We start from the raw sequence: 19,046 nt of genomic DNA on the forward strand, positions 1-19,046 counted from the left end.
GACCCCCTAAGGAACTTATCTAGAGGTGTGGTGAGCACTTTGACCCACCAAGTGCTTCACAGAAGTTTATAATGCACAACTGTAAAAATAAAAAAATCATATTTTTTCACAAAAATTATTTTTCGCCCCCAATTTTTTATTTTCCCAAGGGTAAGAGAAGAAAATGGACCCCAAAAGTTGTTGTCCAATTTGTCCTGAGTACGCTGATACCCCATATGTGGGGGGGACCACCGTTGGGGCGCATGGGAGGGCTCGGAAGGGAAGGAGCGCCATTTGGAGTGCAGACTTAGATGGAATGGTCTGCAGGCGTCACATTGCGTTTGCAGAGCCCCTAATGTACCTAAACAGTAGAAACCCCCCACAAGTGACACCATTTTGGAAAGTAGACCCTCTAAGGAACTCATCTAGATGTGTTGTTAGAGCTTTGAACCCCCAAGTGTTTCACTACAGTTTTTAACAGAGCCGGGCAAATAAAAAAAAAAAATTTCCCACAAAAATTATTTTTTAGCCCCCAGTTTTGTATTTTTCCAAGGGTAACAGGAGCAATTGAACCCCAAAAGTTGTTGTCCAATTTGTCCTGAGTACGCTGATACCCCATAAGTTGGGGTAAACCCCTGTTTGGGCACACGGGAGAGCTTAGAAGGGAAGGAGCACTGTTTTACTTTTTCAACGCAGAATTGGCTGGAATTGAGATCGGACGCCATGTCACGTTTGGAGAGCCCCTGATGTGCCTAAACAGTGGAAACCCCCCAATTATAACTGAAACCCTAATCCAAACACACCCCTAACCCTAATCCCAACGGTAACCCTAACCACACCCCTAACTGTTGTGAATTCTGTGGCTGAATTCACTTCTGTGGTCACAAGTGGTATTGCAGTCTCTGGGCTTCCTCCCTCAGGTGTTTTGGTGAGCTCGTTGGCTGCCTTGCTATTTAGCTCCACCTGAGTCTGTCTTCCTTGCTCCTTGTCAATGTTCCAGTGTTGGATCTGAGCTACTGCATCTTTCCTTGGGCCTGCTGCTCTGCTAGATAAGTGCTTCTAGTTTGTTTTCTGTTTTTTCTGTCCAGCTTGCTATTAACTTTTGCTGGAAGCTCTGAGAAGCAAAGGGGTGCACCGCCGTGCTGTTAGTTCGGCACGGTGGGTCTTTTTGCCCCTTTGCGTGGTTTTCGTTTTAGGGTTTTTTGTAGAATGCATAGTTCTCTTTGCTATCCTCGCTCTGTCTAGAATATCGGGCCTCACTTTGCTGAATCTATTTCATCCCTACGTTTGTCTTTTCATCTTGCTAACAGTCATTATATGTGGGGGGCTGCCTATTCCTTTGGGGTATTTCTCTGAGGTAAGTCAGGCTTGTATTTCTATCTTCAGGCTAGTCAGCTCCTCAGGCAGTGCCGAGTTGCATAGGTAGTGATAGGCGCAATCCACTGCTGCTTATAGTTGTGTGAGGATAGATCAGGTACTGCAGTCTACAGAGATTCCACGTCTCAGAGCTCGTCTTATTGTTTTTGGTTATTGCCAGATCTCTGTATGTGCGCTGATTACTGCACGCTGTGTTGCCTGATTGCCAGCCATAACACCTAACCCTTATCCCAACTCTATTCCCAACCAGACATGTAATCCTAACCCTAACTTTAGCCCCAGCCCTAACCCTAACTTTAGCCCCAACCCTAACTGTAGCCTTAACCCTAACCCTAGCCCTAACCCTAATGGGAAAATAGAAATACATTTTTTTAATTTTTCCCTAACTAAGGGGGTGGTGAAGGGGGGTTTGATTTACTTTTATAGCAGGCTATTTAGCGGATTTATATGATTGGCAGCCGTCACACACTGAAAGACGCTTTTTATTGAAAAATATATTTTTTGCGTTACCACATTTTGAGAGCTATAATTTTTCCATATTTTGGTCCACAGAGTCATGTGAAATCTTGTTTTTTGCGGGACGAGTTGACGTTTTTATTGGTAACATTTTTGGGCACGTAACATTTTTTGATCGCTTTTTATTCCGATTTTTGTGAGGCAGAATGACCAAAAACCAGCTATTCATAAATTTCTTTTGGGGGAGGCGTTTATACCGTTCCGCGTTTGGTAAAATTGATAAGGCAGTTTTGTTCTTCGGGTCAGTACGATTACAGCGATATCTCATTTATATCATTTTTTTATGTTTTGGCGCTTTTATACGATAAAAACTATTTTACAGCAAAAATAATTATTTTGGCATCGCTTTATTCTCAGGACTATAACTTTTTTATTTTTTTGCTGATGATGCTGTATGGCGGCTTGTTTTTTGCGGGACAAGATGACGTTTTCAGCGGTACCATGGTTATTTATATCTGTCTTTTTGATCGCGTGTTATTCCACTTTTTGTTCGGCGGTATGATAATAAAGCGTTGTTTTTTGCCTCTTTTTCTTACGGTGTTTACTGAAGAGGTTAACTAGTGGGACAGTTTTATAGGTTGGGTTGTTACGGACGCGGCGATACTAAATATGTGTACTTTTATTGTTTGTTTTTTTATTTAGATAAAGAAATGTATTTATGGGAATAATTTTTTTTTTTTTTTTAACACATGTGGAAATTTTTTTTTTTACTTTTTTACTTTGTCCCAGGTGGGGACATCACAGATCGCTGATCTGACAGTTTGCACAGCACTGTCAGATCAGCGATCTGACTTGCAGCACTGCAGGCTTACTAAGCGACCCAGATGCAGCCCCGTGGCAATTTTGGATCCGGGCCTGCTGCATGGAGGAGAGGTGAGAGACCCTCGTAGCAACGCGATCACATCGCGTTGCTGCGGGGGTCTCAGGGAAGCCCGCAGGGAGCCCCCTCCCTGCGCGATGCTTCCCTATACCGCCGGCACACCGCGATCATGTTTGATCGCGGTGTGCTGGGGGTTAATGTGCTGGGAGCGGTCCGTGACCGCTCCTGGCACATAGTGCTGGATGTCAGCTGCGATAGGCAGCTGACACACGGCCGCGCTCCCCACGTGAGCGCGGCCGATCGCGTATGACGTACTATCCCGTTGGTGGTCATACGGGCCCACCCCACCTTGACGGGATAGTACATTATATGTCAGAAAGGGGTTAAAAGGTAACTTCAAATCTCAGACAGAGAAAAATTTGGGAGTATAAATTTATGACAACTAGTGTTGAGCGAATATACTAGTTACTCGAGATTTCCCGAGCATGCTCGGGTGTCCTCCGAGTATTTTTTAGTGCTCGGAGTTTTAGTTTTTCTCGCCACAGCTGGATGATTTACATCTGTTAGCTAGCTTGATTACATGTGGGGATTTCCTAGCAATCAGGCAATCTCCACATGTACTTAGCCTGGCTAATAGCTGTAAATCATTCAGCTGAGGCGATGAAAATTAAATCTCCGAGCAAAATACTCGGAGGACACCCGAGCGTGCTCGGGATATCTCAAGTAACGAGTATATTCACTCATCACTAATGACAACCTTTGACACACTCAGAGCAGAGATGAATGTGTCTCATGGATTTATGCCTTTCTTCATCAAATAAGGAATGTGCTCCTCAGATCTTTTGGGGGCATCACAACCACTGATCAGACCTCAATCACAGGACAATAAAACTTTCACACTCATTATCTATGAACTATTCCAATATTTATGGCCACAACTTTTTATCCCTCTCCCATACTGATAGTTCTGCTTCACATCACTGGTCTTATCTACTGCATTATTCCTGTATCCTGTAAAAATATGTGACTTCAGATTTTGTGTTATTCTATGCCTGATGAAGAGACCTGAGTAGTCTCGAAAGCTTGCAATTTACCATCTGGGTTGGGTGGGATTTGATAAATTAATACAAAAAAATTACAACAGAGCCAGGATGATGTTACAGTAAGAGGATACTTGTGGTCAAAACTGTACCAAAGCCTAAATATCCACGCACTTTCCTGCTTTGTGCGACTTACGCCATTTGAAATTCCACCGTCCTACAAGAAAGCGAAAAAAACAATAATAATGATTTAAGATTTTCCAAGCATTGTTCACAGCACGGTGACCGCTTGTTAAGGCTTGCACGGTAATAACTAGGCAACAAATACTAGCTAGACGACCATGACGACTGAAACTCAAATTTACTTACACGTGATACAGCACAAATAATTTAAACATATGTGAAATACCCCCAGGCTACAACTAAAAAAAAAGATAATAGAACACATTTGTGAAAAAAGACCATCTGAATGAGGCCTAACAAAACACACTACATGTTTTAAAATGTAGTCCGTTTCCAATGTAAGAAATTTGACAGTAAAAAGTGACACTTTAAAGGGAATAATATAAAGACAGAGATCCTAATTCCATTGCTGTCACTTACTGGGCTGCATGCTGTAGATTTTATAAAATTCCTGTTTGATCTTTACTAAAATACATGTGGTCCTCCATATTCATGAGCTCTGTATATAGTTTCGCAAAACACCACTGATTTGCAACTTTCTGCCTATGCAGAGTGTACACGGAAATCTTCTAATCAATCAGTGGTGTGGGTGGGGTTATGCAGAGAACTGCTCTGCAGCAGATAAAAGGGTGATTTTATCAAGACTTCAGCAAGCAGCCCAGTAAGTGACACATCCCTGGACTCCAAGTCAGGGGCGGACATATCTGTGAAGCCACACGGGTCCAAGCAGTAAGGGGGTCACATCTTCCTCCAAATCAGATGGAGTTGTGCATTCTGATGAGCTATTAGACAGCAAAAAGCCCATATACTGTTCTTGCACAGGGCCCTCTTCTGTCTGTTTCTGACAGTGTTCAGGGTGGCTGTGACTACATCACGCTGCTCTCTGATAGGATAGCAAAAACATGGGGACAGATTCCTTTTAAGTACTTACTGCTTGTAACACTTGAAAACTGTCATTAGTTGGAGGAGGGTCTTGATCTGGATCCACACCAACCCTAAAAGAAGAAATTTGCAACATGAAACAAGGAATAATGTAACAAAATTAAAGTACCATTGGTGAATTTTTAGGAATTTGTGCACGCTCTCTGATTAATAGCACAGGAAGCCTTATACAAATGGCTATATCACAGGGATCCGTAATACAGCACGGTCTTTAGTGCTGATTTTAGGGGGAAAAAAGAAAAATGGCATTTTCCATGTCAAGCAATATTACAGCATTATCTGGCGGATTAAAGTGAATCTGTCAGGTCCCCCGTGCCCCCAGAACCACCAGGAGATGGGTTTACATATGTAAACACCCTGCCGAACAGTCCCTTTATTATAGACATACAGATCTTTAGAAAAATTATTTCTTAAGTTTATGATATGTAAATGAGGGCTCTGACTATTCCACAGGGAGTTGGGGTCCCCAGACTAATCGGCCCATTTAGCATGTTATCACGCCCCCTGTGGGTGTAATAACATTGCTTACAAGATTCCCGCGAATGCACTCGGCGTCTTTCCCTCACTGCATTGATCCTCTGAAGCCGGGTGTACTTGTGTCAGCTTCAGAGAGGCGCACTGAGCATGGTTGGAAGCTTTCATCACTTCTGATCACGTGCAGTGCGTGTCTCTGAAGCCAGGACATGTACACCCGGCTTCAGAGGAACAATGCAGTGAGGGAAAGTCGCCGAGTACATGTGCGAGGTATGTATAGCGCTGGTGATGAAACCGGTGCTTGTAAGCCATGTTATCACACCCACCGGGGCGTGATAACATCTAAGTGGGCCGACATCTAAGTGATAACATCTAAGTGGGCCGACATCTAAGTGATAACATCTAAGTGGGCCGACATCTAAGTGATAACATCTAAGTGGGCCGACTAGTCTGGGGACACTAATGCCCTATGGACTAGGGTTGAGCGACTTACTTTTTTAGGGTCGAGTCGGGTTTTGCGAAACCCAACTATCTCAAAAGTTGAGTGAAATCGGCCGATTATCGCGAAAAGTCGGGGATCGACGAAAACACGAAACCCAATGCAAAGTCAATGGGAAATCTCTCTCTCTCTCGACTTTGGCGCGAAGATCGCCGACCGCATGGCCGATCCCACACTAGGATCCGGTCGGGTTTCATGAAACCCGACTTTGCCAAAAGTTGGCGACTTTTGAACTTGTCCGATCCGTTTCGCTCAAGCCTACTATGGACTAGTCAGTCAAAGCCCTCATTTGCATATCATAAATGGACTTTAGAAATACTTTTTCTAAAGATCTGATTATGTCTGTAACGTAATAAGGGGACTGTTAGGCAGGATGTTTCGCTTTGCGGGCACGGGGACCTGATAGTAAGGCACGGTTTAATGGGAACCTAACAGTGCTGCTGTGTATGAGCCGTATAAAAGCGTCCATGTACTGGTGCAGAGGCGTCCATTAGTTACTTAGTGCGTGCACGTAGAGAAAGCATTAGTGAAACAGATTATGCAGTTTCTTCCTTTCACTTTGCATAAATGCACAGATAAGAATAGACAAAGAAGTGAACATCTTTAAGAAGCAGAAATGCTGAAGCGGCACAATGGGGGTGGGGAGTTTCCTGACTAAATCTGAAACTTCCTGTGCTAAAAGGTTATAAAAGAACTGCACTTAGTTTGTCTCTTCAGCAGTATAATGGGGGCACTGCAGATTTTTTTTTTGCTGTATTTGTACATTTTCACCACTGGTCATTATGTCGCCTCACAGGGACAAGTAGACAAGGTGCATATTAGGGAAATAGCAGGGCACACTGCTGTAAGTCACAGAAGCCACAAGCTGACACCAGATGTCACGCTGAAGCACACGATCACAGCCGTGGGCGCCTGTGGAAAGGGATTGTGTTGGGTGAAGTAAATCTAGGTAGAGTTGTGTCAGTCAGTGGGTTTTCTCTGGGATACAAATGTGATCTCAGGCATGGCAGCAGGTTGCGCCTGTAATTTCCAGATAGGATCTCACAAGATGAAGGTAATTTGTTGTCTGTTTTATCAGCCGGTGAATGGAATTTGCCCATTCTTCTCCGATAGCAGCTGTGGAAGGACACAGACCATTTGAAAGAGTTTTACATTCACTTGCAATCAATGGCTGAGACACCGGGAGAACAAGAGAGCCTTGATCTCACTACAGAGCCTCTATTGTAGGCCTATCGGGGAGAAGTTTATGTGATCTGAAGGGCATGTCACTGGAGCCCGGCCAGCGCTGAAATAGCCAAGCTTTCCGTCAAGTGAATTCATTCCGAGCCTATAACCACAGTCTGACACTTACTTTCTACTTGCTTTATCAGAAGCGAACACTGCGGGTGACCTGATTCTAAGTTTGATTTACGTCACTTACATTAGAGACACCATCAAAAAGCAGAAAACATGGAGCTGAAGAACATGAACTAAATAAGTCTCTTAAAGAACAAACACAAGTTGTCTTGAAAAATCATTAATTGGTAAGATTACGTCAGGACAATGACTTGGTTTGGTCATGGCTTTAGATGAAAAGTGACATGCAAAAGTAAAAAAAATAAATAAATCGCCATGTTATGTGCTGTATATCAATACCTTCCAGTGTGATTATATATGGAGCAGAAGGATGTCAATGACTAAACATTGCTTTTTTCCCCATAGCGTTGGAAGGACTTTTTCTACATGTATTTTAGTATGTTAAAATAAAAGTGAGTTTTAGGATTTTTTTTGCTTCTCATAAGAATGTATAGCATCCATTTTTTATTAAATATCTGGGGGAAAAAAACGTCCCAAACAATTGTATATATGGAAGAATAACTCAACTAGCCAGCAAATCCAAATAAGATGGAAGCAATAAAACCCAAGCTAATAAGAACAAGTCCTTTTTCAAGTTTAGACAAATAATTAAAAAAAAATATTAAAAAAGGAGTGTGGACTTAACAAAATATATATCTATTTTTTGGTAATAAACGATGCATACCTAGGACCATCACGCCTCCAGAAGAAGAATGCATTTATATATAAAATGTTCTTAACATTATAAATTTATGTTCTGACAACAGATCTGTCAAAGGCATAAAAGAACTTGTGGTACAAACAGCAGAGACACAAGAGACACAAACAATACAACATAGTATATTATAAAGCGCCATACGACAATGACGGTGACAAACGCACAAGAATGCTAAAGCAAATCGTGTGATCAATATGACTACGCAGGCAAGGAAAAGGTGAAAAGTTCTCAAGCACAGTACCCAAGAAGCCGAGTGTGAATTACACATGGCAGAAACCAATCACCTGAAATACTGCCAACGACTAACGTTCGCTTCGTCCAACGATGGGGGATGATCACCAACTCTGGCACAGCACAAGAATGAAATGATAATGAGCTGATGGAATGAGCAACCTGGAATATTCACTCAATGGACTGACAGGTTACAAGAGAAAATCCAACAAATCTGTTCAATGGTAGCCACAATACTGTATGTCAGCACAAAACTTACCTTTGCTACATTAAACGGGTCACACACATGGTCAGTAAGCCCTGATATGAACAAGCCCCCTTAGGTCCAGAATTACCAAATATTCAGGAGAGGAATGATGAATTAGAGACACAACTCAATGGGAATTTGTGGTTTTGTGAACTTGTATATCCAAGTGGTAAATCTAAACCCCTTCGCTGCCAAGGGCTTCTCAATATTGTGAAATGTACAAGTAAAGCCCAAATTACTAATAGATATTAACTCCCAATATCTACATATTTTCTGTAATACATCTGACGCATTGTCACAACGCTACTTAGCACATTATACACGCAGGCACCTTTGTTTAAACTTGAGTTAACGTAAAAAAAATTTTTGCACACGGCAAGGCTCAGAAAGGAAGTAGTGCCATTTGCAGCACAAAGTTAGCCAAAATAGTGTCCTGTCGTCATACTGCATTTGCAGAGATTCCCGAGGTAGGAGCAGTCAGGAAACGCACAACGTGACCCCATTTTGGAAACTATCCCCGGTAAAAGCATTTATCAAGGGGTGTAGTAACCATTTTAAACTAAAAAGGTCCTAAATAAAAATACAAAAAAATTAGCAATTTTTATTTTGTGCCATCTGCCGCAGATTTAGTGATATATTCCTGTTTTCACAATAAAAATACTTAAAAAATGATAATTTGTGTCGCCATATTCCGCGAGACTCAACCTTTTTATTTTTCTGTTGACATATCTGTTTGCCTATTTTTGGAAGGAAGGGTTGAAGTTTTTATGGGTACCTTTTGGGGTGTATATGACTTTTTGATCTGCTTTTATTCCATTTTTTGTGATAGGTGGCATAAAACAGTGACTTTCATGCGGTGTTCACTGGGATGGATTAGTAGTGTGTTGCATTATATTATTCTGTCCATGGCTATATAATGATCGTTTATTTTATCACTTTTTTTTTACAATAATATATTTGTTTTCAGGTGTTGCTACACTATAGGAGACCATCGTAATTTTCTTCCCCCCCTCATCAACAGAGCTGTGTAAGAGCATGTTTTTTGAGTAATTAACTGTAGTATTTATTGATGCCTTTTTGAAATCTTTACTCAATTTTTTGTATAGTTTATTCAGTACTTTCTCAAAATAAAATTCCATTTAGAATAAAGGATTTTTTGTTGTGCCAAATTCTGAGAGCCTTAAGTATTTTTTTCAAGGACGGGAATGTATGAGGCCTTGTTTGTTTTTAAAGGATGAACTGCAATTTTGGTGGCATAATGTCACTGGGCTACCACGACAGAGAGGTTCTAGAGAACCACAGCGCTCTGGGCCACGTTCACACGCGATGAACAGAAGCTATTCTCCTGAATTCTGACCTGGCTGTCATGTGCCAGCAGGGCAGGAGTTAAACCTTGTTACTGAGAGCTTGGTCTCTCAGCTGATTTGGTTTTGGTAATCTCCGCTCCTATATAGACTCAGCTTTGACTACAACTGTTGTCAGTGATAAGTTCTGCTGCCTGGCTTGAAGTGGGCAGGAGCATGGTATTAAGAGCTTGGAGGTTTATTTACAGAGATTGGTGTCTGCTGTTTTGGTTGCATGTTAAACCCGTTTTCCTTCCTAGTTTTTTCCTCCTCTTCCCTTCTCTGTGTTTCCTCTGTGGTTGTGTGAGCATTTGGTGAGTTTGAGATTTTAGTTACCTTGTCTGCATACCCTGTTTAATTGTCGTATTTATACACTGGTGCAGTCCACCTCCCTTGGGGGGAGGGATGAGGGGGAGTCACTGATAGGGCCTGCACAGGAGACAGGGATATGCTTGCTGCTCAGGCCTCCTAACCATTATAGATAATGAGATAAGGGAAAGTCAGGGTCCCATTATAGTGGCAAGGACAGGTGCGGGTCCCAGTATGCCGTCCTGCCCCTTTATCGCCGTTAACGGTGTGACACATAATTTTTGGGCTTGTGACTTTTTGATACTTTTTTTTTTAAGGCAAAGTGGCCAAAAGTAGGAATAGGGTCTTTATTTTTTTTTTTTAAACAGTTGTAGACTCGGTGAGTAAAATGACAAGTTAATTGTATAGTTCGGGTCATTACAGATGCAGCAATGTCAAATGTGTATTTTTTCCAAAAATAAAGGACAAAAAAAATATAGAAAGGAAATCTTCATTTTAGTTTGCAGATATAATTCACATCTAGTGTTAACCATGGGCAGAAGGAGATCACAGAGCATCTTTCTTCTGCTTACAGCAGCCTGTCAGTCCAACCGCAGTCCCCATCTCAATGGAGTGAAGGGGGTATTTTACAAAATCATATGTCAGCCTGGATCATTTCTACAGATTAGACCTTGGACTCCTTTCGAATGAAGATTCTCAACTTCAGATTGAGTTTGGAATCGCCGCTGCAGTCGCGATGCAGCCCAAGATATCTCAGATTAAATTGAGATTTGGGAGTAAAAAAGTATAGTGCTCCCTTTAATATCAATTTCATATATTATATGGTGATATAAATACACTTCATTATCAGAAAGAATAACCGGCATAGCCCATATAGCAACTCTTTATTGCCCGAGAGCTCCATCTGTGGCATTCACAGAAAGCATATTATAAAGTTTTCTTGCTTTCATGTCTCATGTTTTAAGACCAGTTAGCAGATTGACTAGATACAATGACATATACTTTTTAGTTATGTATGTATGTAAGGGATTTCAGGTGCAGGAGGTCCCTAGCAAAAAGAACCGATCTGCATGAGGCACGGCGGAATATGTTGGTGCCCTAGAAATAAAATTATTATTATTCAAGTCCTGGGAAAGCCCTATAATCTTTAATAACATGAAAGCAGACAAGTATTTCACTTCATCAGATACTTCCTTAATTGGCCATGGTTATTTAAACTTCCCTTTCTCACGCACCATAGTGGGATACAGACTTGCTACTTTCTATTTTAGCATCAACTAACGTAGTCCTCAAACCATTATTATAGTTATCTAAAAATGTAGGCAAAATCTCATTAAACATTAGATCAGCTCTAAAGTTCTTCATGCGTATTGTCTAAAAACATCCCATTTACTATTAAATTGCAAATCTACCAGTGGAAAAGGCTGCTTAAGAGAACAAGTTGTGACATTGGTCTGTAAAAAATGTCATAATTTCAGTAGTTACGAAACGTACTGCAAAACCACATCAAAAAGGCAGAAAAAAAGCTACAAAACTTTTAGACACATGGAAGTATGAACTGAACCAAACAAAAGTCAGCCTCAATACATTTCCCTTTACTTTAAGATCTTATGAAAACTATGGAGCGTTCTTGACACTTCGATACTTGATGGGTGCCCTCAGGTCACTGTACCCTACTCTTCCCATTTCAGGCCAGCTGAGGAGTCGCATGACCCATTTCGACTGTGATGAATATGTTTATTAACCCACTTATCAGTGTTTCTGGCACTTGTTTGGTCAGTTTCATTAAGGCATCCTCCAGATGTAATAAGTGTACCGTAAAGAGTGACCATCAATAAAAGTTGTATATTTGTGTAAAGAATAAAACACAAATCGAATATAGTTGTAGGTTAATTCACATCTGGCTTCTTTCATGCACGTTAAAACAAAACAAAAATATTTCATTTTAAGGGAAACTATCATGCACTGAAAGCCATCAGTCAACGTATGAGTAGATTGCTGTTCGTCCCATGATTCCATCTTTTATGAGGCCTTACTCTTCAAAATGGGAAACGCTAATAGAGTTCACTTAATAAACTTCATGGTTATTTTTTTTTCAGTTTTAAAAGTTACTTGTAAAACACATAAGGAATTCGCAAGGTTGTCGGAGCCTGACGATATCAATGGGTTCAGCCGAAAGTGTAATGTGTATGGGGCTCTCGTGAAGTTGATGTTGGGGGTTCCCATTTTCGACTGTTGATTCTTTTGCACTCCCTTAGATAAGCTGCCTATTGAAAGTACAGGAAAGTTTGGCTGAATAAGTGACGGTCATACACTTTAGGCTATGTGCACACGTTGCGGATTGTATGCGTTGTTTCGCTGCAAAATTGCGGCGAAAACGCATACACAACACAGTCCACCATGCGCAAAGTAAGCGGATCATCTGCGGATGGTACCAGGGTGGAGGAGAGGAGACTCTCCTCCAGGCCCTGGGAAAGAAATACCTGTTAAAAAAAAAAGAAAATAAAAAATAGTTATATACTCACCTTCCGACGGCCCCCGCAGCCTACCTGTGATGACGTAGCGGTCTCATGTAATGCTACATCATCTGGGGTCATTGTCGCAAGGCATCACTGGGAACGGGAGCATCGCGAGGAGCAGGAAGGCTGCGAGGGCCGCCGGAAGGTGAGAATTATATCTTTTTACTACTGATGCTGCATAGGCAAGGATCAATAGTAAAAAGTTGGTCACACTTGTCAAACACTATTTGACATGTGTGACCAACCTGTCAATCAATCAGTTTTCCAAGCGATGCTACAGATCGCTTGGAAAACGCTAGCATTCTGCAAGCTAATTACGCTTGCAAAACGCTATATATGCGTTATACCCGCTGCAGGGAATTGCAGAATTGCCGCGGAAATTTCTGCAGCAATTCTGCAATGTGTGCACATAGCCTTAGATAGCTGCTGGACGAATGATCTGCCAAACCATCATTTCTCTGACAGCTATCTTACCCAACTTTCCCATTTCCTATTTGCATTGCTATTGTGTTACCCACATACACATTAGTAATCATCCGGGACCATTAGAACAGATTAGATACAGACAATTTTTTTTGTCTGGCTAAAAAAAACCTGATCTCAATTGGATCCTTTTTTTTTATCATTGAGGGTATGTGCACACGTTCAGGTTTTTTTTTCGCGTTTTTTTTCGTGATAAAACCACATTAGAAACTGCAGACATATGCATCCTATCATTTAGAATGCATTCTGCAATTTTTGTGCACATGATGCGTTTTTTTCCGTGAAAAAAACACATCGCGGTAAAAAAAAAACAGCATGTTAATTTTGCGGTTTTTTTCGCGTTTCTCCTGCTATTCTATGCATTTGGAAAAACCGCAAGAAAAACCGCGTCAAAAAAGCGCAAAAAAATCAACGCGGGGAAAAAAAAACGCATGCGGATTTCTGGCAGAAATGTCAGGTTTTTGTCAGGAAAATTTCTGCCAGAAATCCTGACGTGTGCACATAGCCTGAAGTCTATGAAAAACTGATCTGATAAATAGCCATCAGTTCTCTTCCATTTGAAACTGATCAAGTAAGCAAAAAACTGATCCTTTTCAAATGAAAGAAAAACAGATGGCTATTTCATGGATCAGTTTCCATAGACTTGAATGATAAAAAAAAAAGTGGATCCAGTTGAGATCAGTTTTTTTCTTAGTCGGACAAAAAAGTTGTGTCAGCACAACTTTATTGTCAGATTGCTGCTGGATCCGTTCTAACTGCTGATTATAGGCCATGTGAAAATAGCATTTGACTGATGTCCAGTAACCTCTTAATCAGTGGGTTTGTCCGAAGTTCGTTCATTGTGTTGGAGCATCTAATGTTGCATTATTACGTAGTTAGATTAAGGGCTCACTCATCAGCATTTAAAACGGACAAGTGCAATGCGATAAAAAAAAAAAATTCAGATTGCACTGCGACTAAAGTAGGTCAATTATTATGTGTTCATCTGGACTGAGGAGAAAAAAAATTTGCAGCATGCAGCGAGTGGTTGCATATATTGGACGAGACTCGCCAATGCAAGACAAAGGGTGAAGAAAGAAAAAAATCGGACCTGCGGTCCAATTTTTAAGCACCCATCTCAAAGAAAACCTGATATTTCATCAGCTAAGTGCAGTAGATTCACAGCGTGACCCGTCAGAATAGAATAGATAGAACCAAAATATGTACATGTAACAGATAGAAAGAGGTCAGTGACATTTATAATTAGTGCAGTGTGTGTGTAGTTTAAAGTACATGTATTTAGTTGAAAAATAAATAACTTAAAGTAAAAAAAATGATTACGGGTTTCCCCTATAATTAATAACCAAAGGCTATGCAGACAGCTGTGGGCTGATATTAATAGCCTAGGAAGGGGTTATGCATATTGACCCCCTCTCAGACTAAGGACATCAGCCCTCAGCCGCCCCACAAATGATGCATTAGTTGCGCCAATTCTGGTTTTTAGCCTTTGCTCTTCCCACTTTCCCTGGTGTGTTGGCAAGTGTGGTGATAGTTGGGGGGGTTGATGTCACCTTTGTACTGTCAGGTGACATCAAGCTCAGGGTTTAGTAATGGAGAGGCATCTATAAGACACCCCTATTACTAACCTCATAGCAAATGTTTTTATTTCAGATAATGGACTTTACTCTTTCTGTGTCTTTATTACAGTGGGGGGGAGGGGAAGTCTTTAGTCAGCCACCAATTGTGCAAGTTCTCCCACTTAAAAAGATGAGTGAGGCCTGTAATTGACATCATAGGTAGACCACAACTATGAGAGTCAAAATGAGAAAACAAATCAAGAAAATCACCTTGTCTGATTTGGCAAGATTTATTTTGCAAATTATGGTGGAAAATAAGTATTTGGTCACCTAAAAACATGCAAGATTTCATGCTCTCACAGACATGTAACTTCTTCTTTAACCCCTTCATGACCTTGGGATTTTCCATTTTTCCGTGTTAGTTTTTCGCTCCCATCCTTCCCAGAGCCATGACTTTTTTATTTTTCCATCAATATGGCCATGTGAGGGCTTATTTTTTGCGGGACAAGTTGTACTTTTGAACAACATCATTGGTTTTAGCATGTCGTGTACTGAAAAACAGGAAAAAAATTCCAAGTGCGGTGAAAGTGCAAAAAAAGTGCAATGTCACACTTGTTTTTTTGTTTGGCTTTTTTGCTAGGTTCACTAAATGCTAAAATTGACCTGATATGATTCTCCAGGTCAGTACGAGTTCATAAACACCAAGCATGTCTAGGTTATTTTTTATCTAAGTGGTGAAAAAAAATTCCAAACCTTGCTAAAAAAAAAAAAAATTGTGCCATTTTCCAATACCCGTACCGTCTCCATTTTTTGGGATCTGGGGTTGGTTAAGGGCTTATTTTTTGCATTCCAAGCAGACGTTTTTATTGATACCACTTTTGTGCAGATACGTTCTTTTGATCGCCCGTTAATGCATTTTAATGCAATGTCGCGGCGACCAAAAAAACGTAATTCTGGTGTTTCAAATTTTTTTCTTGCTACACCGTTTAGCGATCAGGTTAATGCTTTTTTTTTTTTAAATTGATAGATCGGGCGATTCTGAACTCGGTGATACCAAATATGTGTAGGTTTGATTTTTTTATTGTTTTATTTTGAATAGGGAAACAGGGGGGTGATTTAAACTTATATTTTTTTTATTTTTTTCACATTTTTTTTTTTTTAAACTTTTGCCATGCTTCAATAGCCTCCATGGGAGGCTAGAGGCTGGCACAACTGGATCGGCTCTGCTACATAGCAGCGATCATCAGATCGCTGCTATGCAGCAGAAATGGAGGTGTGCTATGAGTGCCGACCACAGGGTGGCGCTCACAGCAAGCGGGGATCAGTAGCGATAGAGGTCTCAAGGGCCTCTTTGGTTACAATGCAGAAGCATCGCTCACCCCCGATCATGTGATGGGGGTCGGCGATGCGCGCATTTCCAGCCGCGCGGCCGGAAGCGGTAGTTAAATGCCACTGTCTGCGTTTGACAGCGGCATTTAACTAGTTAATAGCGGCGGGTGAATTGCGATTTCACCCGCCGCTATTGCGGGCACATGTCAGCTCTGTTCAAAACAGCTGACATGTCCCGGCTTTGATGCGGGCTCACCGCCGGAGCCCGCATCAAAGCAGGGGTTCTGACCTCGGACATACTATCCCGTCCGAGGTCAGAAAGGGGTTAAGAGGCTCCTCTGTCCTCCACTCATTGCATGTAGTACGGGCACCTGTTTGAACTTGTTACGATTATAAATACACCTGTCCACAACCTCAAACAGTCACACTCCAAACTCCACAATGGTGAAGACCAAAGAGCTGTCGAAGGACACCAGAAACAAAACTGTAGCCCAGCACCAGGCTGGGAAGACCTGTACATTTGACTATTGCAGATTTTGCTGTCTTTTTGCTGCTTTTCTTGCTGTGTTTTTCAGGATACCAAAGTTCAGCTTTGCTTCCACCATACAAGCACGAACAATGCAAGGTGTTAGGTCACCAATGCAAGATGTATGTGAAACGATGAAACATTTTTGGAAAAAAAAACAGCAATTTGATCAAATTATTTAGTGGAAACAGATTTTTAGGTCGGAAAAAATAGTGACTATTCTGATAAAAAAAAAAGTGCATGAGTTCATGAAAAAATACACAATTACAAATGGAAAAATAGCTCAGGAGTTGAATTAGTCAGACACAGTTTACCTAAGACATTGGCAGTGCATTAACATGGTCAGGCATGGTTTATTTTAACCCGGATCACTAGTGTAATTTAATTAAACTGTAAAAAAAAAAAAAGATATAGAGTGCTCTCAGTGGGAGAAACAAAATAGGAATCTTGTGGGTGTGTTTTGCTTCTCCCACTGAGTGCACTCTATATCTTTTTTTCTTCTGGCTAACAGTACCAAACCACTTTTTTTTTCGTTTAATTAAACAGTACTAACAGCCACGCTCATGTGCGGACACCAAGACATTTTGGTTTAGCTTCGGAACATCACAAAAATAAATGTGTTTCACATCCTGCTGTGCCTGCTTTTGTTTTTTCCTCACTAAAACTGCTGCAAGATCTACTGGCAACGTTTTTTGTGGCTGCATTCTTGCTTTCTACCTATGCATGAAAAAATGCTGCAAAAGAAGTGGCATGCTGCAGTTTGAAAAAAAAAAAAAAAACAGCAGTTTTCCAATCCAGTCAGGAAAACAAAACAAAACAAGAGTGTGCACAAGATTTCTGAAATCTCAGCTTTTGTTGATGCTTTAAAAAGCAGCTTTTAATTTGCATAAAAAATGCAACAAAAATGTAAAGTGTGAACATAGTCCAAGACTGCTTTTTTTGCAATAATTGATCAGGCTGCCTATCATGTGACCAAGAATAAGTATCAGTCATGTACTGGAGTGAACTTGTAACCGCGGCAAAATGCTCGTTCGTCAATTGAAAAGATTTTTATAACAGGCTTAAAGGGAACCTGTCACCTGAATTTGGCAGGACAAGTTTGTGGTCATATGGGCGGGGTTTTCGGGTGTTTGATTCACCCTTTCCTTACCCGCTGGCTGCATGCTGGCCGCAATATTGGGTTGAAGTTCATGCTGTGTCCTCCATAGTACACGCCTGCGCAAGGCAAGATTGCCTTTTTAAACGACTTAAGTTGGGTGGTGTAATCCAACCTTTAGGGTCAGTTTAAGCGGACAGACAAGCACAACGTTATGACAGCAGATCAGTGAACCTTTACCGGTTGGCGGCCATTTGTTACAGAGGCAGACTACGGTAGAGGGTTTGCACTGACTGTGCGATCTGTTATAAATTGCTCTGTGCGGATAGACTGCCATGGTTGTCGGCATTGCGATTCCGGCTTACACAGAATAATGCACTTCCAATAACTATGATGGTTTACGCTATGCAAAAGATCATGTCACCTAGGAATGAGCGTTTTGCTTGTTCATTGGGTGATCGGCAGCCCGTTTATACTACAAGATTATCATGAAACAAGCGTCTTTAAGAAGACGCATGCATAGTTATTAGAGTAAATGCAACTTTAGTCTACAGCAGAGCTTTATACTTATCACCTTATCTCTACCGTATTTTTCGCTTTATAAGAAGCACCTGATTATAAGAGGCACCCCCAAATTTGGTGAAGAAAAGAGAAAAAAATAATTTTATGCTAAATGGGGGTCTGTCTTATAATGCCAGTATCAGTCTTACAAATCATATACATGTCCCTCATCCTGGTATCTATACAGGGCCGGCTCCAGGTTTTCATGGGCCCTGGGCGAAAGAGTCGCAGTGGGCCCCTTTAACACATACCACAATTCATAATGCATCGATACGGCAGAGAAATATAGGTATAGTACAATGCCAAAGATTTCACTTACCGTACTTCTTACATTACATGAGTGATATCTATTGTACATTCTACATTAGCTCAGAGACCGGACAGTATAGTCCTCTATACAGAATAATGAGCCCCATATATTGCTCCAAACAGAATAATGAGCACCATATAGTGCTCCATACAGTATAATTGGCACCACATAGTGCTCTATACAGAATAATGAGCCCCATATATTGCTCCCAACAGAATAATGAGCCCAATATTATGCTCCATACAGAATAATGAGCCTCATATAATGCTCCATACAGTATAATGGGCACCACAGAGTGCTCCATACAGAATGAGCCGCATATATTGCTCCATACGGAATTGACCCCATATAATGCTCCATACGGAATTGACTCCATATAATGCTCCATACAGTATAGTGAGCCACATATAATTCTCCATACAGTATATGATGGGCCCCATCTATTGCTCCATATATAATGGGCCTCATATAATGTTCCATACAGTATACAGTGGGGCAAAAAAGTATTTAGTCAGTCAGCAATAGTGCAAGTTCCACCACTTAAAAAGATGAGAGGCGTCTGCAATTTACATCATAGGTAGACCTCAACTATGGGAGACAAACTGAGAAAAAATAATCCAGAAAATCACATTGTCTGTTTTTTTAACATTTTA

General features: G+C 41.0%; 1 protein-coding gene across 2 annotated transcripts in view; it reads right to left on the minus strand.

The window, feature by feature from the left end:
• The window catches only part of SLC9A7 (solute carrier family 9 member A7), a 142,191-nt gene that overhangs the window by 8,763 nt on the left and 114,382 nt on the right, over positions 1-19,046 (minus strand). Inside the window, exons 13-15 of one of the 2 annotated variants that reach the window (XM_069757848.1) lie at positions 8,168-8,227; positions 4,847-4,910; positions 3,867-3,949 (exon numbers count right to left, since the gene is read on the minus strand). In XM_069757848.1, the coding sequence (XP_069613949.1) occupies positions 3,867-3,949; positions 4,847-4,910; positions 8,168-8,227 (207 nt within the window). The remainder of the gene's footprint in view (positions 1-3,866; positions 3,950-4,846; positions 4,911-8,167; positions 8,228-19,046) is intronic. The other variant, XM_069757850.1, reaches the window with a different exon arrangement.

Source organism: Ranitomeya imitator, chromosome 3 (genome assembly GCF_032444005.1).
Source record: "Ranitomeya imitator isolate aRanImi1 chromosome 3, aRanImi1.pri, whole genome shotgun sequence".
NCBI classification, from domain to species: Eukaryota; Metazoa; Chordata; class Amphibia; order Anura; family Dendrobatidae; genus Ranitomeya; species Ranitomeya imitator.